General features: G+C 37.3%; 1 protein-coding gene across 11 annotated transcripts in view; it reads left to right on the top strand.

Moving 5' to 3' along the window:
• Nucleotides 1-27,894, top strand: part of PRKAA2 (protein kinase AMP-activated catalytic subunit alpha 2) — an 81,614-nt gene that overhangs the window by 43,497 nt on the left and 10,223 nt on the right. For 4 of the 11 annotated variants that reach the window (XM_023258743.2, XM_045035910.1, XM_023258745.2 and 1 more), the window contains 4 exons: nucleotides 6,778-6,871; nucleotides 7,566-7,710; nucleotides 17,873-17,960; nucleotides 19,962-20,186. In XM_023258743.2, coding sequence (XP_023114511.1) covers nucleotides 6,778-6,871; nucleotides 7,566-7,710; nucleotides 17,873-17,960; nucleotides 19,962-20,186 — 552 coding nt within the window. Of the gene's footprint in view, nucleotides 1-294; nucleotides 421-1,838; nucleotides 1,924-4,655; nucleotides 4,769-4,795; nucleotides 4,975-6,777; nucleotides 6,872-7,565; nucleotides 7,711-17,872; nucleotides 17,961-19,961; nucleotides 20,187-27,894 lie in introns of those variants that run through there. The other 7 variants (XM_045035905.1, XM_045035906.1, XM_045035908.1 and 4 more) reach the window with 6 other exon arrangements.

The raw sequence follows: 27,894 nt of genomic DNA on the forward strand, positions 1-27,894 counted from the left end.
AACCCACAAACCATGAGCTCATGACCTGAGCCTAAACCAAGAGTTGGACCCTTAATTGACTGAGCCACCCAGCCACCCCTCGTTTTATGATATTAAGATGCTTATTAAGCATGTAAGTAGAGATAAAAGTAGGCTACTGAATATGTGATTCTGGAGTTAAGGAACCGTGTAAGATAGAAATTTGGAAGTCCTCACCATATAACTAGTAGTTAAGATATTTAAAGCCCTAAGACTTGATGAGATCACCAAGGATGTGAGTACAGATAAACAAGAAGTTCATGAATTCATCTCTAGGGCACTATGATGTTAAGATGTCCAAGATGAGGAGGAACCAGCAGAAGAGAATGAAAATGAACAGTTACGAGGTTGGAGGAAAACCAGGAGAATCTGGTATCTTGAAGCCTAGTGAAGAACATATTTGTGAGAGAGATTATTAACTGTTCCTTTCACTGCTAAATATTGAGTAAGATGGTGCTGAGAATTGATCATTAGATTTGGCAAGGTGGAGATTGCTGGTGTCTTCAAAAAGGACCTATTAATTGTAATGAGGGCATAACATAAATCCTGTTAGGAGGGGCTTAGGAGAGCATTTGAGATGAAGGAGGAGTTATTAACAATATACAATTCAGGAATTTTATTAAAAGGTAAGGAGATAAATAGGAGTGGTAACTAGAGGGGAATGTGGGGTCTACTTTTAAGATGGAAGATATTAATGCTTGTATACCAAAGGGGATGGTTCAGTCAAGGTGGAGAGAGTGATACAGGAGAAAGAAGAGCTAGTTGCAGAAAGCAAGCCCTTTAGTAGGTGGGAGGAAGGAATCCAGTGAGTAATTGGAAGAGTTAGTCTTTAATAGTAAATGACCATGGAGAGCATGGCCGTGTGTGGTGGAGGATGAGGGGGTCCAGGAAATTAGAGGCCATGTATTGATGGGACAGATCTTCCATGTACAGCCTAAATGATGACAACAGTAGCAGTGGGGAAAAAGACATTAAGGCAGAATGAAAGGGAGTGGGCAAGGAGATAGGTTGATGACTATAACAAGAAAAAGTATTGGGTATGTAATCTGATGATGGCCTGTACTTCAGAGACAATGGGGTTTTTGAGTAAGAAGGTTTTGAGTGAGGGTTTCCTTAATTTTTTTTATTAAAAAAATTGTTTTTAAGGTTTATTTATTTTTGAGAGAGAGAACGTGAGCAGGGGAGGAGAGAGAGAGGGAGACACTGTTATTTGAAGCAGCCAGCACAGAGCCTGATGCGGAGCTTGAACTCATGAACCCCAAGATCATGACCTGAGCCAAAGCTGGACACTTAACCAACTGAGCCACCCAGGTGCCCTGAGTGAGGGTTCCCTTTAGATCATAATATATTATTAGATTATGCAAATTGGCTAGCTTTTAAAATTTCCGTGTGAATTAATCTAGGATCTGATCAGCAATGGCTGCTAATTTCTCAAAAAAGAAAGACATACATTGTATGCCTTTGCCTGGAGGTACACAGCACCATCTAGTCCTTTAAAGGAAAATAAAAATCAAAATGAAATCTGATCTAGGGGCGCCTGGGTGGTTCAGTCAGTTAAGCGGTTAAGCGTCCGATTTTGGTTCAGGTCATGATCTTACGGTTCATGAGTTTGAGTCCCGTGTCTGGCTCTCTGCTGACAGCTCAGAGGCTGGAGCCTTCTTTGGATTCTGTGTCTCCCTGTGTCTCTGCCCCTCCCTGCTCACACTCTGTCTCTGTGTCTCAAAGTTAAACATAAAAAAATTAAAAAAAAAAAAATGCAATCTGATGCAATCTCTAGATCTAACAGGGTGCTATAAATTGTTCATTATGTTGCCATAAAGGATGGATCAGCCAAATAAGACCATGGAATCCTCTACAGGACAAGCCACTGGTTTCTTCAACAAAAGAATGCAAAAGAAAACAGAGGTAGAGGAGCATATATAAATTAAAAGAAAAATGAGAGACATTATTAATCATTTGCAATGTATTGATTATATTTGGATCCTTAGTTAAAATATTAAAACAAAAAGCAAAAAGATATTATAAGCTAATCAGGAAACCTATTTGGATATTTGATGACATTTGTGATTTGTTAAATTATGCATTGATAACAGTATTGCATGGGTATATACACGTACATTTTTTATGGCTGTTAGTTTTTAGAAATACATATAGGTCTATTTACAGAGAAAAATGAGAGCCAAATCCAGTGGGAATTGATTAAAAATGTATACTTTTATCAAGTTAATAACCAAGACATATTAATAATCTTTTAGAATGTTAGAGAAGATACTGATTTTTTTCTGTATATCCATGTATAAATAAATAAAGTATGATCAACCTAATAAAAATGGGCACAGGACAGGAGTGAGCATTTCATAAGAAATGTGTATGGTGTTTTCCAAGGTTGGAGAATATCTAAATCCACAGATTTTCTAAACATTTTAGTATTGCCAAGATGTTTTTGGAAAACAGTTGGCATTATTTCCTATAATTGGACATTCACATAAACTATGACTCAGCAATTTCATTCATAGGTGTATATGAAAGAGAAAATCTTGCCATATACAAGAATGTTCACAGCAGCGCAATTGATGGTAGCAAAATTGTGGAAAAAATTTACTCTCCAGTGGTAGATTGGATGAATAAATAGCTTCTCCATTAACAGGAGAGTAGATCAATAAATACAATGAAATATTATATAATGGTCACATCAAATAAGTATAGCAAACACAGCATTGTGGATGGATCAATAAAACAGGTCCCAAAATACTACATATAGCCTGATAGCCTTTTTTTAAAGCTGAGAGCAATTAAAATAAAAATATATGTAAGAGTATGAATTTTACATATATATGAAGATAAAGGGACACACACACACACACACACACACACACACACACACACACAAATGTATAAAAGAGAAAGCAAGGGAAGCAGGAATGGGATTCAGGATGATGGCTAACTTGTTTGGGGAGAAGCAGTAGGAGGGGGAAGAGAGAGGACTGCATTGTATAGTTAGCTGGAAGGTATTGTCCGGGTCCTAGGTTTTTGTTTGGGTGATGGGTTTGTAGGTGCTTATATTAAAAATAGTAATTAAAAGTAGGCCATTCATGGACCAATAAATGAACTAAGAATAATGCTTACTAATTTCTTTAATAACTGACTTCTAAATAAAGAAAAATATGCTATATATGCAGCTATATAAATAATTTTAAATCTCTATGGATGTAACCATCAAGGAGGTTTACTCATGAATATTGATTTTTGTCTAACTTTAGACAGATTTTTCCTGAGTTCTGTATGCTATTTAAATGGATAGTGCTCAAAAATGTATATAACTTGGTCAGCTGGAGAATGCTTGAGGTTTTGGGGGATACTGGAATTTTTTTGCCTAATTATACTTTTTCTGAAAAATGTTTCTAAAGCATGTTAGTTTACTTTTCTGTTGTATTAAGAAAATGATGATATGAATGAGTTTCATGATTGAATTTCTTATAATGCTTCAATGTGGTATTATTTTGGAAGGCACAAAAATTTAGCTTACTCTGGCTAGGTTTACGAACATAATCCTGGAGTTTGCCTTTTTCCCTAAGTCCCACTATGAGACTGTTTTCTTAGGGGCACCTGGGTGGCTCAGTCAAGCGTCTGACTTTGGCTCAGGTCGTGATCTCAAGGTCCATGAGTTCAAGCCCCGTGTCAGGCTCTGTGCTGACAGCTCAGAGCCTGAAGCCCGTTTCAGATTCTGTGTCTCCCTCTCTCTCTACCCCTCCCCTGTTCATGCTCTGTCTCTGTCTCGAAAATAAATAAACGTTAAAAAAAATTAAGGAAAAAAAAGAAACTGTTTTCTTAGGATTTCTTTCTTTTAAAAATCATGTTTCTTCTTGTCTTGACTTCATTCTAGTTAACTGAAATTTTATTCATTGAATTTTTGTTGTAATGTTGCCCTAATTATTCTGGTTTTGGCTCCAAGCTGGTCACAATTATTATTATAAAAGTGCTAATTTATTTATTTACTTATTTAAATGACTGCTTTGTTACAGATACTTCACTAGGTGCACACTCAATCATTGTCTAGATCACCAGCTGAGGTACAAGCCCTGAGGGGAAGAGAGTGCTCTGTGAGAGCAGAAAGGGTGACGCAGAAAGGGTGACCTGGGCTTACGGAGTGACCTTCTCTGCTTAAGCGGAGATATAAAGGCTGACTGGTGGCCAGTTACAGGTCCGGGTACCGGTCATGGTACAGGACTCACGTTAGTAGGCACTGTTTAGACAGATGCTGAGGCAGGAGCAAGTGCAGCACGAATGAACGAATGGAAGAAATAGTGCCCTCTAGTGGTGGGAATCAAAGATGAGACAGTGTAGACGCAGGCGGGGGCCTGATTCACTCAGCACCTAAGAGCACTGGGAACTCCCTGAGGATTTTAATTAGGAGGCTACTGAAGAACAGATTCATGTTTTGAAAAGAGTACTTGTCTGATGTCTGTCTTCCTCAGTGAGTGTAGGCTCCACAACCAGAAACAGGAGCCGTTGATCTCACCCAGTGCGATACATGTAGATTTGCAGCAAATAGTAAATGTCACAGTTTAATAGCTCAGTGTCTGGCACACGGTATAAGTGCTTATTAGTAATGTTGGCTGTGGTTTTCATCGCTCTAGATTGGCCTTTAATGTGCACCGTGGCTACTTTGGAGTTAGAGGTTTCATGAAATAGTTCAGTCCAACAGTATCCACTGAAGACCTGTGATCTACGTGGAAGAATCAGCAGCTAAGTTTGTTAGAATTTCATCACGTTTTTTTCTGTTATGCCCCAAGGATGTAACAGAGCAGAAAAGTGATAGAGAATTCTGTTAATAAACCAGATTAGCCGGCAGTGAGTTGACTAGGTGCTCCTGCTTCACACTATTCATTTTATTCAATTAGAGTTTGGTGCCTGGTAAGATTGCTCTTACAGAACCATTTCTTCTGGAGTTCTCAGGTAAAATTCTCTTTTCATAGTTCATTTGAAGTAATCTTAACTTTATTCTTCAGTGGTGTTAGTTTATTTTATATAAAGTGGTTACTGTGTCATTTTTCATCCAAAAGACTAAAGATTGCTATTAGGAATATTTTTTTGAAGGTCTATAATCATTTTTATACTGTAGCTTTAATATTTTACTTTTTTCAAATGTTTAATTTACACATGATGTATCTTTTCTTAAAATACATAGTATGTGGTTACATGACCAACTACCGGGCCATTTTCCTTTCCTTTTTAATGGGGAATAATAACCAGAACCACCATGTAGCACATACTTGCTTTCGTGCACATTAGTAAAAAGTACTCTATCTGGGTGGACGAATTTACCGAAGGGGTCTCCTGCTTCTGACACATTGAACAGAGTAGCATCTGGGCTACTTTTCACCTCCTACTTGTGTCCTCATTGGGTGCCTGGAAGCCATGCAAAAACTATACAGCTATACTTAGTGGCCCTAAATAGTAACTCAGTAGAAATCACATATTGCTCACAATCAGATTATAGATAATCCTTTATAAACAAAGTTAAAACTTTAATAATTGTATTTAACTTGTTTTCAAAACTTTGTTAAAATTGTGTATATGGGGAGAAGTCTTTCATGAAATTTTTTTCAAGTAGAGCTAAGATTCTTATTTTTTAAATGTTCTCAGCTTTGCCGAGAAGTCAATTTAAGAAATATATATATAAACACACATTCATATATATGTCTATTTAATTTTTTACTATGGAACATTTTTGATGTATACAAAAGTAAAGTGATAAAGCCTCATGTATCCATCATTTGGCTTCAATGATTGCCAGTGTACGGTTTTATCTGCTTCTTTCCACTTCTCCCACCCCAAATTATTTTGAAGTAAATCCCAAAATATTATGTTTTTTAATCTCTAAACTTTTCACTATCTGCTCTGGAATATAGACTCTTTATTTAAAAAACACAAGCATAGATCATTATAACACCTAAAAAATTAACAATATTATCAATATTATTAACACCCAGTTAATTAACAATATTATCAATATTAACAATATTGATTAACAATATTATCAACCACCTAGTCAGTATTCAGACTTTGTTTCATAAACTTTTTTTTAAAGTTTATTTTATTTTGAGAGAGAGAGAGACGGAGGGAGAGAGATCAGGGCAGGGTGGGCAGAAAGAGAGAAAGAGAATTCCAAGCAGCCTCTGCTCTCTAAATGTGTAGCCCAGTGTGGGGCTCAATCTCATGAACCGTGATCGATCATGATCTGAACCGAAATCAGGAGTCAGATGCTTAACTGACTGAGCCGCTCAGGCGCCCCTTGATTTACTTTTAACCTATAGCTCCCCCCTCCCTTTTTCTTTTCTCACATTTTATTTGTTGAAGAAATGGTTATTTGTCCACTTTCTGCATTTTGCTGATTAAATCTCTTGTATCATTTAACCGTAACAAGAGTATTTTTAATTTATGTTTCAATATGATACTTGATCTCCAGACTATAAAAAAATTTGTTTAAATGGAGAAATTAATCCTTGCTTTTTCAAGAATGACGGATTTCAAAGAATTTGTAAACACGAAAGGGAGGATCTGAAGAAAAGTCCTTAAGCCTCAGAAAGGAGAGAATTTTGTAAAGCTATGTTTATAGCTCTGTGATTGTTTTGATAATTTGTTGCCATCTTAAAATATTGTAAAGCACTGGAATATAAAATTGTAGCAATAATATACTAGCTTGATTTTTTAAATTAAACTAACATTTTTTTATGATTCTTTTTATTTACAAAAAAGATACCAGGTGATCAGCACTCCAACAGATTTTTTTATGGTAATGGAATATGTGTCTGGCGGGGAATTATTTGACTACATCTGTAAACATGGACGGGTGAGTAACTTATTATCTAGTACGATAAACCCCTAAGCTAAGAAAGAGGATAGTAGGAAATAGTAAACCACAAAGATACCTACAAAGTCAGGGTTGCTTCTGTAATAAAGCCCAGCTAAAGATACAGAATAGTAGACATATTTTCTTTCTTAAAAATATACATTTCAAGGGGCTCCTTCCTGGCTCAGTGAGTGCAGCATGTGACTTTTGATCTTGGGGTTGTACGTTCAAGCTCCACATTGGATGTAGAGATTACTTAAAAATAAAATCTTAAAAAAAATACACCTTTTGAAATACTGATTTTGGGGAACACGTTCCACTTAGTTGCCAACATGATATTTGTGTTTTCAGAATGAAAAATCTGTTGTATAACATGTTGAAGCTTCAATTATTTTCTTTTCGGAGCACTTTCATAGAAGTTCTGTTTTACATTATGTTTGTTGATTGCCTAAAACATTGTGCACATTTAGTGATATTAATTGAAAATCAAATCTTCCTAGCAGCACAGAAAAACCTTGTTGATTAACACGCTGACCTTTAATGCAAGTTTTTGGTTTGTTTATCTGATTTGTTGAAAATTCTGACCCAGTTCTAATTAGCTTACACAGTTACGTTTGGGTTGATTATAAAACTGCAACTCTTGCTATGAAGATGTCCTAAATATTCTTAGTGCAGCTTCTGTTATACTTGCTAGGTTGAAGAGGTGGAAGCAAGGCGCCTCTTTCAGCAGATTCTGTCAGCTGTGGATTACTGTCATAGGCATATGGTAGTTCATCGAGACCTGAAACCAGAGAATGTGCTGTTGGATGCTCACATGAATGCCAAGATAGCGGATTTTGGTATGTAACTCCAAGGTTGTTCAGAAATGTACTGGTTGCCTTTTAAAAATGTGTCAGTAGCAAGTGTTAAGGTACGAATTTGCAGGTTCAACTTTGCAAATCCTATACCATGAAAAGGGATTAGTTGTGCAGTCTCCAGGCTACCTTATTGTATTCATCTAAACAGTTTTTTAAAATGCAAATACTTCCAGAGAAGTTAGGGCTAGCTTCAAGGTAAATCCATTTAATCTGCATTTCCTTCTAAAGGAATTCTTAACTGTTATTTTTGTGGGGGTCACAAACTCCTTTGAAAATCTAATGAAAATATGGAAACTTCCTTTGATGAATGTACTTCAAGAGGGGTAGTGAAAATTTACATGCAGCTTTGGAGACTTAAAGTCTTTCTGAATTGATCAAGGGTAAAATCTAACAACTTGCTAAAAGAATAGGAGTTTTGGTCAAGAGGAAACAAAAAGGTGAAATGTAAATTTAAGGCACCGAACACTTTCTGGGGTAAACAAACCTGGAAAGAATACCATAGTAGAGAGTTTGGCAAAAATATTAGGAGGTGAGAGATTATAGAAATATAGAAAGGTACCAGAGTTCAGCAGTGCTTATTTATAATTTTTGTAATAATTTTGTATATATCTAATAGTAATAATTGTTATATAATAATTATATTATATATTAATGTATAATTATATTAATATATAATAATAACAATATTGTATAATCTTGTATAATCTTTAAAAACTAGGAAACTTGGGCAGGCCCCTTTTGGGGCACCCGAGTGGCTCAATTGGTTAAGTGTCCTACTTCAGTTCAGGTCATGATCTCACAGTTCATGAGTTCGAACCCCACGTCAGGCTCTGTGCTGTTGGCCCAGAGCTCATTTCAGATCCTCTGTCCCCCGCCCCTCTCTCTGCCCTTCCCCCCCAGAAATAAACAAACATTAAAAAATTTTTTTAAACAAGGAAACTAGTTTCCCTGTTTCACTTTCTTTTCTTTTTAAAATCAAAAAAATTTATTTCTTCATAATTTATTGTCAAGTTAGCTAACATACGGTGTATACAGTGTGCTCTTGGCTTCAGGAGTAGATTCCTGTGATTCATCGCTTACATACAACACCCAGTGCTCATCCCAACAGGTGCCCTCCTCAGTTTTCTTCACTCATTTTTCCCTCTCCTCCACCCCCCCCCCCCCAGCAACCCCCAGTTTGTTCTCTGTATTTAGGGTCTCTTATAGTTTGCCTTCCTCTCTGTTTGAAACTTATTTTTTCCCCTTCCCCACGGTCCTCCGTTAAGCTTCTCAAATTCTACATATGAGTGAAAATATATGATACCTGTCTTTCTCTGACTGACTTATTTCACTTAGCGTAATACCCTCTAGTTCCATTCATGTTGTTGCAAATGGAAAGATTTAGTTCTTTCTCATTGCCAAGTAGTAGTCCATCTTCTTTATCCATTCATCAGTTAATGGACATGTGGGTTCTTTCTGTAATTTGTCTATTGTTCAAAACGCTGCTATAAACGTTCGGGTACATGTGCCCCTATGAATCAGCACTCCTGTATCCCTTGGCTAAATTCCTAGCAGTGTTATTGCTGGGTCATAGGGTAGATCTATTTTTAATTTTTTGAGGAACCTCCACATTGTTTTCCAGAGTGGCTGCACCAATTTGCATTCCCACCAACAATGCAAGAGGGTTCCCATTTCTCCACATCCTTGCCAACATCTGTTGTTGATGGAGTTGTTAAGTTTAGTCACTCTGACCAGTGTGAGGTGGTATCTCAGTGTGGTTTTGATATGTATTTCCCTGATGATGAGTGACATTGAGCATCTTTTCATGTGTCTGTTGTCCATCTGAGTGTCTTCTTTGGAAAATATCCATTCATGACTTCTGCCTGTTTCTTCACTGGATTATTTGTTTTTTGGGTGTTAACTTTTGTAAGTTCTTTATAGGTTTTGGATACTAACCCTTTATCTGATATCTGATAAGTCATCTGCAAATAACTTTTCCCATTCCGTCAGTTGCCTTTTAGTTTTGTTGATTATTTCCTTTGTAGTGCAGAAGGTTTTTGTCTTGATGAGGTCCCAATAGTTCATTTTTGCTTTTATTTCCCTTGCCTTCAGAGACATGTCGAGTAAGAATTTGCTGCGGCTGAGGTCAAAGAGGTTGTTGCCTGTTTTCTCCTGTAGGGTTTGATGGTTTCCTGTCTCACATTTAGGTCTTTCATTCATTTTGAGTTTATTTTTGTGCATAGTGTAAGAACGTGGTGCAGTTTCATTCTTCTGCATGTTGATCTCTAGTGCTTCCACCACTGTTTGCTGGAGACGGTCTTTTTTCCATTGGATACTCTTCCCTGCTTTGTCAAAGATTAGTTGGCCATACGTTTGTGGGTCCACTTCTGGGTTCTTTATTCCATTGGTCTGTGTATCTGTTTTTGTGCCAAAACCATACTGTCTTGATGATTACAGCTTTGTGTTAGCGCTAGAGGCTAAAGTCTGGGATTGTGATGCTTCCTGCTTTGGTTTTCTTTTTCCACGTTACTTTGGCCATTCAGGGTCTTTTGTGGTTCTATACAAATTTTAGGATTATTTGTTCTAGTTCTGAGAAGAAATACCAGTGTAATTTTGATTAGGATTGCATTGAATGTGTAGATTGCTTTGGGTAGTATTGACATTTTAACAGTATTTGTTCTTCTAATTCGTGAGCATGGAATGTTTTTCCATTTCTTTGTGTCTTCTCGAATTTCTTTTGTAAGTTTTATATAGTTTTTAACATACAGATCTTTTACATCTTTGGTTACATTTATTCCCAAGTATTTTATGGTTCTTGGTGCAATTGTAAATGGGATCAACTTCTTGATTTCTCTTTCTGTTACTTCATTATTGGTGTATAGAAATGCAACTGATTTCTGTACATTGATTTTGTATCCCCTGTGACTTTGCTGAATTCATGTATCAATTCTAGCAGCTTTTTGATGGAGTCTTTTGGATTTTCCATGTAGAGTATCATGTCATATGTGAAAAGTGAAAGTTTGACTTCTTTGCCAATTCAGATGCCTTTTATTTCATTTTGTTGTCTGATTGCTAAGGCTAGGACTTCCAACACTATGTTAAATAACAGCGGTGAGAGTGGACATCCCTGTCATGTTTCTGATCTCAGGGGGAAAGCTCTCAGTTTTTCCCCCTTGAGGATGATACTAGCTGTGGACTTTTCATATATGGCTTTTATGATGTTAACATATGTTACTTTTATCCTGACTTTCTTGAGAGTTTTTGGTATGAAAGGATGCTGTATTTTGTCAAATGTTTTTTCTGCATCTATTGAGATCATGTGGTTCTTCTTTCTTCTATTAATGTGATGTATCACACTGATTTGCAAATATTGAACTAGCCCTGCAGCCCAGAAATGAATTCCACTTGATCATGGCAAATAATTCTTTTAATAGACTATTGAATTCAATTTGCTAGTATCTTGTTGAGAATTTTTACATCCATGTTCATCAGGGATATTGGCCTGTAATTCTCCTTTTTTGTGGGGTCTCTCTCTGGTTCGGGAATCAAAGTAATGCTGGCTTTGTAGAATGAGTCCAGAAGTTTTCCTTTTATTTCTATTTTTTGGAACAGCTTGATAAGGATAGGTATTAACTCTGCTTTAAATGTCTGGTAGAATTGCCCAGGAAAGACATCTGGTCCAGGACTCTTATTTGTTGGGAGATTTTTTTTTTTTTAAATGCTGTATTTGGTTTTGAGAGAGAAAAGCGCGCACAAGTGGGAGAGGGGCAGAAAGAGAGACACACACACACACACAGAATCTGAAACAGGCTCTAGGCTCTGAGCTGTCAGCACAGAGCCCAACGTGGGGCTCAAACTTGGGAACAACAAGATCATGACCTAGGCTGAAGTCAGATGCTTAACCAACTGAGCCACCCAGGCACCCCTGTTGGGAAATTTTTGATAACTGATTCAATTTCTTTGCGGATTTGGGTTTGTTCAAATTTTCTGTTTCTTCACGTTTGAATTTTGGTAGTGTGGGGGTGTCTAGAAATTTGTCCATTTTTCCAGGTTGTCCAATTTGTTGGCATATGATTTTTAATAGTATTCTCTAATAATTGTATGTATTTCTGTGGTGTTGGTTGTGATCTGTCCTTTTTCATTCGTGATTTTATCTATTTGGGTCTTCTCTCTTTTTAAGAAGTCTGGCTAGGGGTTTATCAATTTGGTTTATTTTTTCAAAAAACCAACTCTTAGATTCATTTATCTGTTCTCCTTTTTTTGGATTCTGTATTGTTTATTTCTGCTCTAATCTTTATTATTTCTCTTCTTCTACTGGCTTTGGGGTATCTTTGCTCTTCTGCTTCTAGTTCCTTTAGGTGAGCGATTAGGTGTTTGTATTTGGAATTTACTTGTTTCTTGAGATAGGCCAAATTGCAGTGTATTTTCCTCTTAATGACTGCCTTTGCTGCATCTCAGAAGGTTTAGACTGTTGTGTTTTCATTTTCTTTTCTTTTCTTTTTTTTTTTTTTTAAACGTTTATTTATTTTTGGGACAGAGAGAGACAGAGCATGAACGGGGGAGGGGCAGAGAGAGAGGGAGACACAGAATCGGAAACAGGCTCCAGGCTCCGAGCCATCAGCCCAGAGCCTGACGCAGGGCTCGAACTCACGGACCGCGAGATCGTGACCTGGCTGAAGTCGGACGCTTAACCGACTGCGCCACCCAGGCGCCCCTCATTTTCATTTGCTTCCATATATTTTTTAATTTCTTCTTTAATTGTCTGGTCAACCCATTTATTCTTTTTTTTTTCCTATTTATTTACTTAAATTTTATTTTTTTTAATTTACATCCAAATTAGTATATAGTGCAACAATGATCTCAGGAGTAGATTCCTTAATGCCCCTTACCCATTTAGCTCATCCCCCCTCCCACAACCCCTCTAGTAACCCTCTGTTTGTTCTCCATATTTAAGAGCCTCATGTTTTGTCCCCCTCCTTGCTTTTATATTATTTTTGCTTCCCTTCCCTTATGTTCATCTGTGTCTTAAAGTCCTCATATGAGTGAGTCATATTATATTTGTCTTTCTCTGACTAATTTCACTTAGCATAATACCCTCCAGTTCCATCCACATAGTTGCAAATGGCAAGATTTCATTCTTTTTGATTACTGAGTAATACTCCATTATATATATACATATACGTATACATATACTGCATCTTCTTTATCCATTCATCCATCGATGGACATTTGGGCTCTTTCCATACTTTGGCTATTGTTGATAGTGTTGCTATAAACATTGGGTGCATGTGTCCCTTTGAAATAGCACACTTGTATCCCTTGGATAAATACCTAGTGGTGCAATTGCTAGGTCATAGGGTAGTTCTATTTTTAATTTTTTGAGGGGCCTCCAAACTGTTTTCCAGAGTGGCTGCACCAGCTTGCATTCCCAGACCCATTTATTCTTCAGTAGGATGTTCTTTAACCTCCATGCCTTTGGAGGCTTTCCAAACTTTTTCTTGTTGTTGATTTCAAGTTTCATAGTGTTGTGATCTGAAAATATGCATGGTATGATCTCAGTTCTTTTATGTTTATTGAGGGCTGTTTTGTGACTCGGTAACTTTTCTGTCTTGGAGAATGTTCCATGTGCACTTGAGAAAAATGTGTATTCTGCTGCTTTTGGATGAAAAATTCTGAATATACCTGTCAAGTCCATCTGGTCCAGTGTATCATTCAAGGCCATTGTTCATTTATTGATTTTCTGCCTTGATGATCTGTCCATTGCTATAAATGAAGTATTAAAGTCTCCTGCAATTACCATATTCTTACCAATAAGGTTGCTTACGTTTGTGATTAATTGATTGATATATTTGGGAACCTGTGTGTTGGGGGCATAACCATTTATAATTGTTAGCTCTTCTTGATGGATAGACCCCGTAATTACAATACAGTTTCCTTCTTCATCTCATTACAGCTTTTAGTTTAAAATCTAGTTTGTTTGATGTAAGTATGACTACTGCAGCTTTCTTTTGACTTCCAGTAGCATGATAGAGGTTCTCCATTCCCTCACTTTCAATCTGAAGGTGTCTTCAGGTCTAAAATGAGTCTCTTTTAGACAGCGTATAGATGGATCTTGTTTTTAATCCATTCTGATATCCTCTGTCTTTTGACTGGGGTATGTAGTCCATTTACATTCAGAGTTCTTACTGAAAGATATGAATTTAGTGTCATTGTGTTATCTGTAGGTTTTATGCTTGTGGTGATATCTCTCTGCTTTCCACTCACAGCATCCTCCTTAGGATCTCTTGCAGGGCTGGTTTAGTGGTTATAAACTCCTTCAGCTTTTGTCTGTCTGGGAAAACCTTTATCTCTCCTTCTATTCTGAATGACAGCCTTGCTGGATAAAGGATTCTTGGCTGCATATTTTTCCTGTTCAGCACATTGATTATTTCCTGCCATTCTCTTCTGGCCTGCCAAGTTTCAGGGAGCAGGTCTGCCTCTACTGTTATGTGTCTACTCTTACAGGTTAAGGCCCATTTGTCCCTAGCTGCTTTCAGAATTCCCTCTTTATCTTTCTTTTTTGCCAGTTTCATTATGATATGCCATGGTGAAGACCTATTCTTGTTGAGTCTGAAGGGAGTTCTCTTTGCCTCCTGGATTTGGATGTCCACTTCCTTTCCCAGATTAGGGAAGTTCTCCACTATAATTTGTTCAAGTAAACCTTCTGCCCCTTTCTCTCTTCTTCTGCTAGAACTCCTAGGATACAGATATTATTATGTTTCATTGAATGACATAGTTCTCTAATTCTCCCCTCATGATCTAGCATTTTCTCATCTCTCTTTTTCTTGGCTTCATCGTTTTCCCTGATTTTATCTTCCATTGCTGTCACTGCATCTCGTTTATTTTGCACCTCATTTGCAGCATTTCTCAATTCGTCGTGACTATTTCTTAGTTCTTTGGTCTCTAGCAGTAGATTCTCTGCTGTCTTCTATGCTCTTTTCAAGTCTAGCTATTAATCTTATGACTGTTATTCAAAATGCTTGATCAGATATATTGTTTATATCTGTTTTGATCAATTCTCTAGCTGTCATTTCTTCCTGGAATTTCTTTTGAGGAGAATTCTTCCATTTCATCATTTTGGCTAGTTTTCTGTCCTTTATGTGTTTTAATAGCTTGTTATATGACCTGCATCTGCAAGCACAATTATATTAAAAAGTGGTCGTACACTGTCCAGAACCTGGCCCTTCAGGCGGTGTTTTTGGAGTGTGTTGCATGCTCTCTGTTGTTGTGACTCTGGTTGCTTTATCTCGCTACCTGTAATGGTAGTTTGGACCTTCTACTAGGCGTGCTTTGATTTGTTCATTGAAGTAACTCTGAAAAAAATTAAAAAATGGGTGTGGTGGTGGAAGAAGCCTTATCCCATACAAAGAGAGAAATGACGGGTGGTTAAAAAGAAAAGAACAGCAACCAAAAAATTGACCAGGCAGAGAATCAGAGAAACTATATTGCTTAATCCAGAGAGAGAGAGAGGGGGAGAGAGAGAGAGGAAAATAGAGAAGGCGATACAGGGGCGCCTGGGTGGCTCAATTGGTTAAGCGTCTGCCTTAGGCTCACTCAGGTCATGATCTCACGGTTCATGGGTTTGAGCCCCACATTGGGCTCTGTGCTGACAGCTGTGGAGCCTACTTGGGATTCGCTGTCTCCCTCTCTCTCTCTGCCCCTCCCCTGCTCTTTTTCTGTCTCTCAGAATAAGTAAATAAATAAACATTAAAAAAAAAAGAAAAAGGAGATACAGAAGAGATGTAAAAAGAATGGATTAAAAATTATCTGCTTAAATAAACCAATCAGAATTAGAAGTAATAAAAGGAATGAAGAAAAAAATATATATAAAATAAGAACTGACCAAGAGTCAAATCAGAAAATGCAAAACCACTGTACTGATACCTGATGGTGCCTTGGAACCTGTGACTGCGGTGCTGATCTGGAACACTGCTTCAGTGTCAGTCTCGTTTCTGTAGATATGCATTTACCAGGCACGAAGGGGCATGGTTTGGTGTAGGCAGGTCCTGCCTGCACTGTGGGTCCCTTGTCCCTTCCCTGAAGCCCAACCTTGTTGGTGATGGGGAGAAAAATGGGGCCACCCCTGTCTCTCCTCCCCAGACCAGATGTCTCCCACTGCTCTGTCAGGCTGTCCACACAGTGCCGTGCAGACACAAGAGGGCCAGTTTGTCCCACTCCACCATCTCCTGCACCTCCCAGGCACTTGGCTAAATTCAGTCCCTGATGTCATAAAGGATCCTGCTCCATGCGCCCCAGTTCTGGGGTAGTGCCGCTCCGGGCCTGGGTGGCAGGTGTCCGCAGGGTCTTTTGTCTTTAGAGTGGATATATACCTTCTTCCCACAGCACTCAAGGGAGGGGGCTACTCTCTCCGACTGCGCCCCTGAGCTCGCTACCAAGCCTGGGTCTGGCTCCCCTCCTCCCCAGGCGTGCATACAGGGCGGCAGGCTCCAGTCTGGAGAAAGACCTGCAACCCTGGATCGTGTTAGATATTGGTTCTTTCTCTGTTTTTTCTATTCCCCGGTCTGTGATTTTTCTCTTGTCCAAATACAGCCCTACACTTCCACAGCCTCTCTTTCTCTTCCTTTTGTCTCTCCAGAGAAAGGGATCCCTCTCCTCTGTGCCTATGCCACCCATTTTCTCTCTCCCAATTGACAGTCACACACCTATGGACCACCAAGTTGTCCCTGTGGGCCCCTAGAGATATTTCTGTCACTCTGTAGCCTGGATTCTTGGAATTCTGTCTTCTGGCCTCAGTATTGCTGTGTTTGAAGGACAAGGGAACTTTGGGTCCCCCTACTTATAGCTCTGCTATGTTGACTCCTTCCCCCTAAAAAAAAACTTTAAAAGGTGCCCCTTCTCTTTTGTAAATCAAAAAAACTCTTTAATATTATAGTCCAGTTAGGTTTTTGGTTGAGTAGATTATTTTTTCTATGTTGAATATAAGCTTTCCAAATTAAAAGCTTTTGGAACATAATCTTTATAAATAAGAACCTGTCTCAGTCAGAGTGGCCAAAATGAACAAATCACGAGACTATAGATGCTGGAGAGGATGTGGAGAAACGGAAACCCTCTTGCACTGTTGGTGGGAATGCAAACTGGTGCAGCCACTCTGGAAAACAGTGTGGAGGTTCCTCAGAAAATTAAAAATAGACCTACCCTATGACCCAGCAATAGCACTGCTAGGAATTTATCCAAGGGATACAGGAGTACTGATGCATAGGGCCACTTGTACCCCCATGTTCATAGCAGCACTCTCAACAATAGCCAAATTATGGAAAGAGCCTAAATGTCCATCAACTGATGAATGGATACAGAAATTGTGGTTTATATACACAATGGAATACTACATGGCAATGAGAAAAAATGAAATATGGCCTTTTGTAGCAACGTGGATGGAACTGGAGAGTGTGATGCTAAGTGAAATAAGCCATACAGAGAAAGACAGATACCATATGGTTTCACTGTTATGTGGATCCTGAGAAACTTAACAGGAACCCATGGGGGAGGGGAAGGGAAAAAAAAAAAAAAAAGAGGTTAGAGTGGGAGAGAGCCAAAGCATAAGAGACTGTTAAAAACTGAGAACAAACTGAGGGTTGATGGGGGGTGGGAGGGAGGAGAGGGTGGGTGATGGGTATTGAGGAGGGCACCTTTTGGGATGAGCACTGGGTGTTGTATGGAAACCAATTTGTCAATCAATTTCATATATAAAAAAATAAATAAATAAGAACCTGTCTGATTTCTACTTATTTTATTTTTAAAGGCTTTGAAAGCATAGGACAAAAAGTAATAGGCTCCATTTCGTTCTTTCAACTGTAGAAATGGGCAAATAATATTTTGTTGCTTTTATGTTTAGAAGAGTTCATATAATTTAGAACAACCTCATATTTGTCAGGTGAATCAAGATTTTTATTTAGAAAAAGGAATTCGAATCATACATGATGTGCTTTATCTTTTAGAGCTTAAGCATGCTGGAATGCTTTTTTCTAGTCTAACAAATACTTTCCACTACTTTTTTTCTAATAATTAAAAAATATGTATAGGACATTAAAGACTTGATATTTTCCCTCGTACTTATATCTACTTTTAAAAATATCTAGCATGAAGTAAACATTACTCTTATTTTCAGGATTGTCTAATATGATGTCGGATGGTGAGTTTCTGCGAACTAGTTGTGGATCTCCCAATTATGCAGCACCTGAAGTCATCTCAGGCAGGTAATAATAGATGGGTGGAGAGTAAACTTTTCATAATCTTTTGTTTATCTTAATAACATTTAATTATGATATATTCTGTTTAGAGGGTAAGATTAACACAGTAGGAACAAATTGTCCTTTTAATTTTTCCATTCTTTAAGAGAGAATAGTTTTATTAAACAATTTTTTAAACAGTTTAGATTTTGTTATGAGTATATTTAATGATTTTTTCTTTTTTCCAGGTGTAATTATTTTTATTCCTAATTATTTTTGATAGTATTACTGATATAGTAATAACAGAGAATAAGTGTTGTGTTTTTTGGAAACATTTACAAAAGAATTCAAGCATTAAGTTCTTGATAGGACAATATTAGTGTCCCTCGTCCTATATATGCTGGCAATATGTAAAACACCTAGGTTCCTGGGTGCAGAGTGCAGAGGTGTAAAGTAAGTCACTGAGACATTGCAAGGAAAAGAGAGTATAAAATAAAGATGGAAGCAAAGAGTAAAGTGTTGAAGGAACAGATAAGAAGTATATCGATGATCATAAAACCCTTAGGTGAGCTTTTGTTCTGTCTGTTCTCAAAGTTCCATGAGTCTGTGATGATGCTAAATTATTGAAAAAAATTTTAAGGGAGTTTTTCCATTAAAAAAATGACTGAAAGAAATATTGATTTTATTTTGATAAAGTACAGATAAGAGCATTTGCTATATTCAAGCATTCCTATCAGACAGTCCTTAAATAATAATTAACATATTTTTAATAAGGTACTATATAGACCATTATTTTATGTTTTGTTTTTAGAACAATGAGGTTTTGGGGGGACAGTATTGTCACTTCATGAAATTAAACTGTACAAGTAGAGATTGGAGCTTACCCATTGGTATATAGAAAAAATGTTCATACAGATTGCAGCGATAAACTGAAGACTTTCTACAGTGACCAGTGTCTGTTTAAAAACTTAACAGAATTCTCTGAGAGAAAATACAGAAAAGTTATTATTGCAAGGAACAGATATAGGAGTTTTGGACAGTACAGAAAATGATATACATGATGGGCAGCACCATTTTGAAGTGGATTATATTCTTTTAATTGGAATAACACAGATTTACTTTGTTACCTCAGACCTAGCTTTGAGTTTGTCAGTGTGCTATCAGGAGCATTTTAATATTTTTTTATGTAGGTGAGAGAAGAAAGGACGAATATTCCAGGCATAGGTTATGTGTAACAAAGCTAACCTTAGTCCTGTGAGCTAACCTAACAAGTGATTGGAATGAAAGTCATACTCAGGATAATGTTATACAGGACAAATACTGTCAAAGAGATGGCTGTAGGACTAGTTAGGCATTGTAATGTTTCAAATATTCTGTAAAATATGCATGTCAGGGATAAAAATTCTGTTATATATGCATTTTCTTTATTGTAGTTTTATGATAAAAGGATTTAATGTATACATTATAGTATTGTTCTTTTCAAGTTTATGGTTATCTACTTTGATGTTTCCATAAAAATTCAACCATAGTATGTTTTATTTTAAAAAAAAATTTTTTTAATGTTTATTTCTGAGACAGAGAGAGACAGAGCATGAGTGGAGGAGGGGCAGAGAGAGAGGGAGACACAGAATCAGAAGCAGGCTCCAGGCTCTGAGCTGTCAGCACAAAGCCCGACGTGGGGCTCGAACTCACAAACCGTGAGATCATGACCTGAGCCGAAGTCGGTCGCTCAACTGACTGAGCCACCCAGGCGCCCCTGTTTTATTTTTTTTTAATTAGTCAATTAGTAAGTTGAGTTTGTGACAAAGAAAAATACTGCTTTCTTTTGGAAAACTTGAATAGTAATTGCATAGACCAATTCTCTATGGGAACAAGTATTGACTGTTGGGAATGTGGCCATGGTCCTCATTGAAGGCCTGCAAATCAGTATAGACTGAGTCTGTAATATGTATATGAAGAAACAGGGTATACATGCGAATGAGAAAAAGTGGTACTTGTATTTCAGGTTTTTGTCATCCTTTTTCTTAGATTGTATGCAGGTCCTGAAGTTGATATCTGGAGCTGTGGTGTTATCTTGTATGCTCTCCTTTGTGGCACCCTCCCATTTGACGATGAGCATGTACCTACGTTATTTAAGAAGATCCGAGGGGGTGTTTTTTATATCCCAGAATATCTCAATCGTTCTGTTGCCACTCTGTTGATGCATATGCTGCAGGTTGACCCCCTGAAACGGGCAACTATCAAAGATATAAGGTGATTATTCTTTTTGTGACTGTTACGCGCATTTTGTAGTATTAATAATAATAACACTAATTGAGTGCCTGCTTTATGTTAGTCTCTGTAACACTTAATAGCATAGGAATTTTGCTTTCCTTTTTACACAAACCTGATCAGGTCACTGATCTTTTTAAATATTTCAGATTGTTTTCTAAACTTTTTAGCTTAAGCAGCAAATCCTCAAAGGCCCTTCCTAATAAGGCTCCATTTCCTTCTCCTGAAGCCTCACTCCTGCACTTACCACCACACACTGGTACCAGTGCCTCAGCTACCTTCAGCTTCTCCTTGTTCTTCAAAAAACATATTTTATGCCTTCATGTTTTAATTTATATTATTGTCTCTGATTTGTCTTCTGCCTTTTTTGACCCTGTAGATTTCCATCCATCCTTTATAATTCTTACTTATCATCTCCCTTGTGAAATTACTTCTGATTCCTCCAGGCAGTGTTAGTTGCTTCCACTTCTGTGATTTCCACATTTTGTTCATGGTTTTATTTTTTCATTATCACTTCGTATCTAGCTATTACTCAGTGCATCTTCCTCCAGTCCTAAATTATAACTCCATAAGGGTAGAGAGAGTGTCTTACTCATCTTAGTACACACAATGCTAGAAGGCCCACGAATGTAGTATATGTTGAGAAACTATTTGAATAAATTTCAGGAGTGCCTGGGTGGCTCAGTCGGTTAAGTGTCCAGCGCTTGATTTGGGCTCAGGTCATGATCTCACTCACAGTTGTGGGATTTGAGCCCTGCTTCAGGCTCTGTGCTGACATTGTGGAGCCTGCTTGAGATTCTCTCTCTCTCCCTCTCTCTTTGCCCCTCCCCTGTGTACACATGCATATGTTCTCTCTCTCTTTCTGAAAATAAACTTAAAAAAAAAAGTGAATAAATTTCAAATGGAATACAGAGTGAGATTTATGTATTTTACATATGGTTGATGAAATAAAGCAATAAAAGTTTTGCTAAGATTTTGAATAAAAAAATAAGCTAGGGCTGTGAAGGATTTCTTGTTACGTGAGAAACTTTGGAACTTGCAGTGTTACTGTGAATAGGACCTTTATCTAGCATACACAAGCCATGGTAATTCTTTACCTTCTACTTTTTACTTACTGTGTTACATTTCCTAGGGTTTTTTTTTTTTGTTTTTACCTAACATTTCATCAGTTATTTACAAACACATTCTGTTACTGTCTCTCCAGAATCTCTCCTCTTACAAGCCAGAATGGCTGTGTAGAGACCTGTGACTCTTGGAATGTTTAAATGGAGTAGTTTTTTACGTGGTAGCTGCTGATCTCTTCTGCAAGCAGGGACTGATTGCTTTTCCATTTGTATACTGTTTTTTTCCCCTAGCCTTTCTTCAGTGTTCCAGGCCTCATACATAAAATAAACGTGTGATTGTAAATTAGCACCAACTTTAGTTATGGAAATGAATTAGTAGGAAAAAAACCTTTTGTGTTTACAGTTTTTGTTTTGTTTTGTTTGTTTTTGGCTTTTTTTTTTTTTTTTAAACATTAAGCTCTATGCCCAGCTTGGGGCTTAAACTCACAACCCTGAGATCAAGAGTCAACATGCTGTGTGGACTGAGCCAGCGAAGCACCTTGGTCACTTAATTGTCTTTTCCTTAGAAAGAAAATTAGAGACGCTGATACATATATTTGCACCTGTTTCTGTCAGCACATACATTTAGAATAGGAAAAGTACTGATTCCACTTGTGTTAAAACCGATACTTGTATATTTACAAGCTTTAGACGAAAAATGTAAATAAAAGTCTTAGGATGAAGTAATTTATGCATATGTAGTTGGCATAAAATAGTATTCAGTACAAGTACAAACTCCCAGTTATAAAAAAATAATGGCGTTCATTTCTGTTCTCAAACTAATAACTTGAATTTATAGTTTCTATAATTTTTTATTTATCCAAATTCAGTTTTTTAATGTATGGGAATTCTTTTTTTTTGTTTTTGGTTTTTTTTTTAACGTTTATTTATTTTTGACAGAAAGCGTGAATGGGGTAGAGGCAGAGAGAGAGAAGGAGGGAGAGGGAAAGGAGGGGGAGAGAGAGGGAGAGAGAATGAATGAATGAATGAATGAATGAATCTGAAGCAGGCTCCAGGCTCTGAGCTGTCAGCACAGAGCCTAATGCGGGACTCGAACTCACGAACCATGAGATCATGACTTAGCCAAAGTCGTATGCTTAACTGACTGAGGCGCCCCTGTTATGCTAGTGCATTCTTTTTTTTTTTTTTTTTTTTTTTTTAAGGAACTTTATTTCATGGAAAAAAAAATCTGGGAGGGATTTTTCTGAACCAAAATCCACTGGAGAACAGCAAGAGATCAGAGTGATGACAGTTTCTCACTGGCTGCATCACAGTCGTGATCAGTACCCCGATGGGCTCTGTAAATGATACTGAGTGGTCGGGCTCCCCCTTCTAGTGTCCCTGCTCTCTTTTAGCTATGTTTCCCTTTATTCTCACACTTACTAGTGGTTTTGTGGCCCAGCTGAACTTAACACAAGCTCAGAGGTGCTTTATCTGATACTGTGGAAGGTATGGGGTGTGGATTGACCCACCAGGGTTTCAAATCTGACTGCACACAGGAGTTACCTGCCAACCTCCAAGAGCCAGGTTGTGCCCCTCTGTGGCATTCATTGTGGAGTTGGGCTGGCTGCAAAGAGGAGGTGTCCCACACGGTCTCCCCTCCACAGTGCACCTTGGTCCCTGCGACAGAGATGCGTCTCCCAGGCTGATAGGTGGTGGGGGACCAGAAACACCCACACGTGGATGACTTAGCCCACCAGCTTATTGAGCACTTAGAGCAGAACTTCCCTTCTGCTGTGATCCTGGTGGTGTGGGCCTTGGGGCTGGGGTGCCTGTGTCCCTGCACCCCGAGTTGTTATGCTACTATATTCTTATGGTTATTCCATGTAGGCCTTATTTTTCTTATAAGGTGGTAAGCGATTGGAGGTTAGAAAATGTATCTCAGTATTTATTCATTTAATCATTTTTGCTTTCATTTATTCAGTAACTATTTATTTAGTATTTATTCTGTTCAAGGCCCTAGGCTAAGTTCTGGGAATATAGTGATAGACAAGACAGACATCGTCTTCATGAAATAACATTTTTGTATTCTCCCAAGTGCCTTAAGCTTACTATTACTCTTATTACTAATAATAATAACAGTTAATACAGCATGATTAAAAGTGAAGGGTCTGAAGTTCAACTGTTTTAGTATTAATCCTAATTATTCTGGTTACTAACTACCAGCATACTACTTATTCTTTCTGTGCTTTTGTTACATCATATATAGTGGATTTGGTGGGAGGAAAGTCTTAGGTTGAGCCATGTGAATTTTTTCCATAGGTCTAAAAACAGCTGAATATCAGAAACTGCAGACATTCAACCCAATATAATTAAAGCTCTTAGAATGATGTCCAGCACATGGTCTTAATATGTAGGAACCTTTTAGCTGCAGTTGAAGAAATTTGGACACATTGTGAAATTTCTAAAATTTGATATTCTTTACAACTCATTTGGTCTCCTTTTAAAAAATGTTTTTGGGTATGGTTGACACACACTGTTACATTAGTCTTAGGTAAACAACATAGTGATTCAGCTTCTCTATATATTATGCTATGCTCACCACAAGCGTAGCTGCTGTATGTTATCACAGAATGCTATTACAGCATCATTGACTATATTCCCTGTGCTGTGCCTTTTATTGCTGTGATGTGTTCATTCCTTAACTGGAAGCCTGTGTCCCCCTCTTGCCTTTTCGCTTTGCCCATACCCCCTACCACCACCCCCCCTTCCCTGGCAGCTGTCTCTTCTCTATCGGTCTGATTCTGCTTTTTAAAATTTGTTTATTCATTTCCTTTTTTAGATTCCACTTATGAGTGAAATCATGTATTTATTTTTCTCAGATTTACTTCACTTAGTCCATTCATTTTGTTGCAAATGGCACAATATCATCCTTTTTTAAGGCTGTGTAATACTCCATTGTACATGTATACCCCATGTTCTTTATCCATTTGTCTGTGACACTTAGATGGTTCCATATCTTGGCTATTGTAAATAATGCTGCAGTAAACATAGGAGTGCTTATATATTTTTTGAATTAGTGGTTTTGTTTTCTCTAGGTAAATACCCAGTACTGAAATTATTGGATCTTATGGTATTTCTATTTTAACTTTCTTTTAAAGTTTATTTGAGATAATAACCTCACATGCATGCGGGGAAAGAGAGGGACAGAAGAATCCCAAACAGGCTACACACTGACAGTGCAGAGCCCAATGTGGGGCTCAAACCCATGAACCATGAGATCATGACTTGAGCCAAAACCAAGAGTTGGACACTTAACCGACTAAGCCTCCCAGGTGCCCCTGTATTTTAAATTTTTTGAAGAACCTCTGTTCTGTTTTTCACAGTGGCTATACCAGTTTATATTCCCAGCAGCAGTGTATAAGGGTTCTTTTTTCTCTGAAGCCTTGCCAAAATTTACTGTTTCTTATCTTTTGATTTTTGCTACTCTGTTGTAAGGTAATATCTCGTTGTGGTTTTGATTGTGGTTTCCCTGATTACAGAGGTTGAGCATCTTTTCATGTGTCTATTGGCCATCTCTATGTCTTCTTTGGTAAAATGTCTATTCAGGTCCTCTGCCTATTTTTTAATTGATTGTTTTTTGTTTTGGTTTGTTTTGTTTTTGTTTTTTTTGTTTTATTTTTCATTTTTTGTTTTTTGGTGTTGTGTTGTATAAGTTCTTTATAAAGTTTGAATATTAACCCTTTATTGGATATATAATTTGCAAGTATCTTCTCCCATTTGGTAGGTTGCCTTCGTGTTTTGTTGATGGTTTCTTTCACTGTGCAAAAGCTTTTTATTTGATGTAGTCCCAATAGTTTATTTTTGCTTTTGTTTCCCTTGCCTTAGGAAACATATCTAGAAAAATGTTGTTTTGGCCAGTGCCAGAGGCATTATTGCCTGTGTTTGCCTCTAGGAATTTCATGGTTTCAGATCTCACATTTAGGTTTTTAATCCATTTTGAGTTTATTTTTGTATATGGTGTTAGAAAGTGGTCCAGTTCCGTTCTTTTACATGTAGGTGTCCAGTTTTCCCAGCACCATTTATTGAAGAGAATGTCTTTTCCTCGTTATATATTCTTGCCTCCTTTGTTGTAGAGTAATAGACCATGTAAGCATAGGTTTGTTTCTGGGCTCTCTATTCTGTTCCATTGATATGTGTGCCTCTTTTTGTGCCAGTACCATACTGTTTTGATCACTCTTGCTTTATAGTATATCTTGAAATCTGGGATTGTGATACTTCCAGCTTTATTTTTCTTTCTCAACGTTGCTTTGGCTCTTTGAGGTCTTTTACAGTTGCACACAAATTTTAAGATTGTTCTAGTTCTGTGAGAAATGCTGTTGGTATTTTAATCTGTAGATTGCTTTGGGTAGTATGGACATTTTAACAATATTCATTCTGGGGCATCTGGATGACTCAGTTAAGCATCTGACTCTTGATGTTGATTCAGGTCATGATCTCATGGATCATGAGATCTGCTGACAGTGCAGAGCCTGCTTGGGATTCTCTCTCTCTCCCTCTCTTTCTGCCCTTTCCTGCTCATGGGTGTGTGCACACGTTCTCTCTCTCTCTCAAAGCAAATAAATAAAAAAAATTTTTTTTTTTTCATTCTTCCAGTCTATGAGCATGGTCTTTCACTTCCTTGGTTAAATTTATTCATAGGTATTTTATTGTTTCTGGTGCAGTTGTAAATGGAATTGTTTTCTTAATTTCTCTTTCTAGTACTTTATTATTAGTGTGTAGAAATGTGACTGATTTCTAGGTATCTGCAGTTTCACTGATTTATTCTAGTAGTTTTTTGTTGGAGTCTTTAGGATTTTTTAATGTTACTCCCATGTCATCTGCAAATAGTGACAGTTTGATATTTTCTTTACCATTATGGATCCCTTTTATTTCCATTTCTTGTCTGAGTGCTATAGTTAGGATGTCCAGTACTATGTTGAATAAAAGTGGTAAGAGTAGACATCCTTGTCTTGTTCCTAATCTTAGGGGGGAAGCTCTTGGTTTTTCACCATTGAGTATGATGTTAGCAGTGGGTTTTTCATATATGGCTTTTTATCATGTTGAGAGCTATTCCTTTTGAACCCACTTTGTTGGTTTTTGTTTTTTTTTTTTAATCATGAACAGATACTGAATTTTGTCAAATGAGATGATCATTTGATTTTTATTATTTGTTTTGTTGATGTCATATATTTGGGTGATTGATTTACAAATAATGAAACATCCTTGCATCCCCCAGAATAAATCCCACTTGATTGTGATGAGTGATCCTTTTAATGTGTTGTTAAATGTGGTTTGCTGTTTATTAAGATTTATATGTCTGTGTTCATCAGGGATATTGGCTGGTAGTTTTCTGTTTTTGTAATGTCTGTGTGGTTTTGGTATCAGGGTAATGCTGGCCTTGTAGAATGTATTTGGAAGCTTTCCTTCCTCTTCTATTTTTTGGAATAGTTTGAGGAGAATAGGTATTAACTCTTCTTTAAATGTTTTATAGAATCCATCGGATACTGGACTTTTATTTTTTGGTAGTTTTTGATTATGAATTCAGTCTTATATATTTGTTTGGTTTGTTTAGGTTTTCTATTTCATCCTGATTTAGTTTTGGAAGATTGTATCTTTCTAGGAATTTATCCATTTTTTCTAGGTTATCCAATTTGTTGGCATATAAGTTGGTGTAATATTCTCTTATAATTCCTTATATTTCTGTGGTGTCAGTTGGTAGTCCTTCTCTTTTGTTTCTGATTTTATTTGGGCCTTTTCTTTTTTTTTCCTTATGAGTCTGGCTAAGGGTTTATCAATTTTATTTATCATTTCAAAGAACCAGCTCTTGATTTCATTTATTTTTTTCTATTGTTTTGTAGTCTTTATGTCATTTATTTCTAATCTTATCTTTATTATATGCTCTAACTCACCTTAGACTTTGTTCTTCTTTTTCTGGTTCCTTTAGGAGGAATGTTAGATTGTTTAGCTGAGTGTGTATTTATTTATTTATTTATTTATTTATTTATTTATTTATTTATTTATTTTCTTAGTTACTGAGGTAGGCCTGTGTTGCTATATATTTCCCTCTTAGAATTGCTTTCACTGCATCTCAGAGATTTTAGATGGTTGTGTTTTCATTTTCATGTGTCTCCATAACTCATTTAGTGTTAAGTCATGTATCAAAATTGGGTATCAGATAGTAGTGATAGAAAGACTTAATTTCTGATGGCTGTGCAGTAGTAACCCATGGGAAATGAACTGATTTTGTCACGGGCGAACCCTCATAAACATTCTGGTTACTGGTTCCATTGATAGAGTTAATTCAGGAATTGACTCCTGAAAATCAAAAACTGGGAGTATGACTTTTTAACTGGCAGTTTTCTTATGGTAAAGAATTATGGTCCTTTGTCTAAATGAATGAATTAAAAAAAAATGTGGGGACACCTGGGTGGCTCAGTCAGTTAAGCGTCTGACTTTAGCTCAGGTCATGATGTTGTGGTCCGTGTGTTTGAGCCCCATGTCGGGCTCTGTGCTGACCACTCAGAGCCTAGAGCCTGCTTTGGGTTCTGTGTCTCCCTCCCTCTCTCTGCCCCTCCCTGACCCATGATCTGTCTCTCAAAAATAAA

The sequence above is a fragment of the Felis catus genome, chromosome C1 (genome assembly GCF_018350175.1).
Source record: "Felis catus isolate Fca126 chromosome C1, F.catus_Fca126_mat1.0, whole genome shotgun sequence".
NCBI lineage: Eukaryota > Metazoa > Chordata > Mammalia > Carnivora > Felidae > Felis > Felis catus.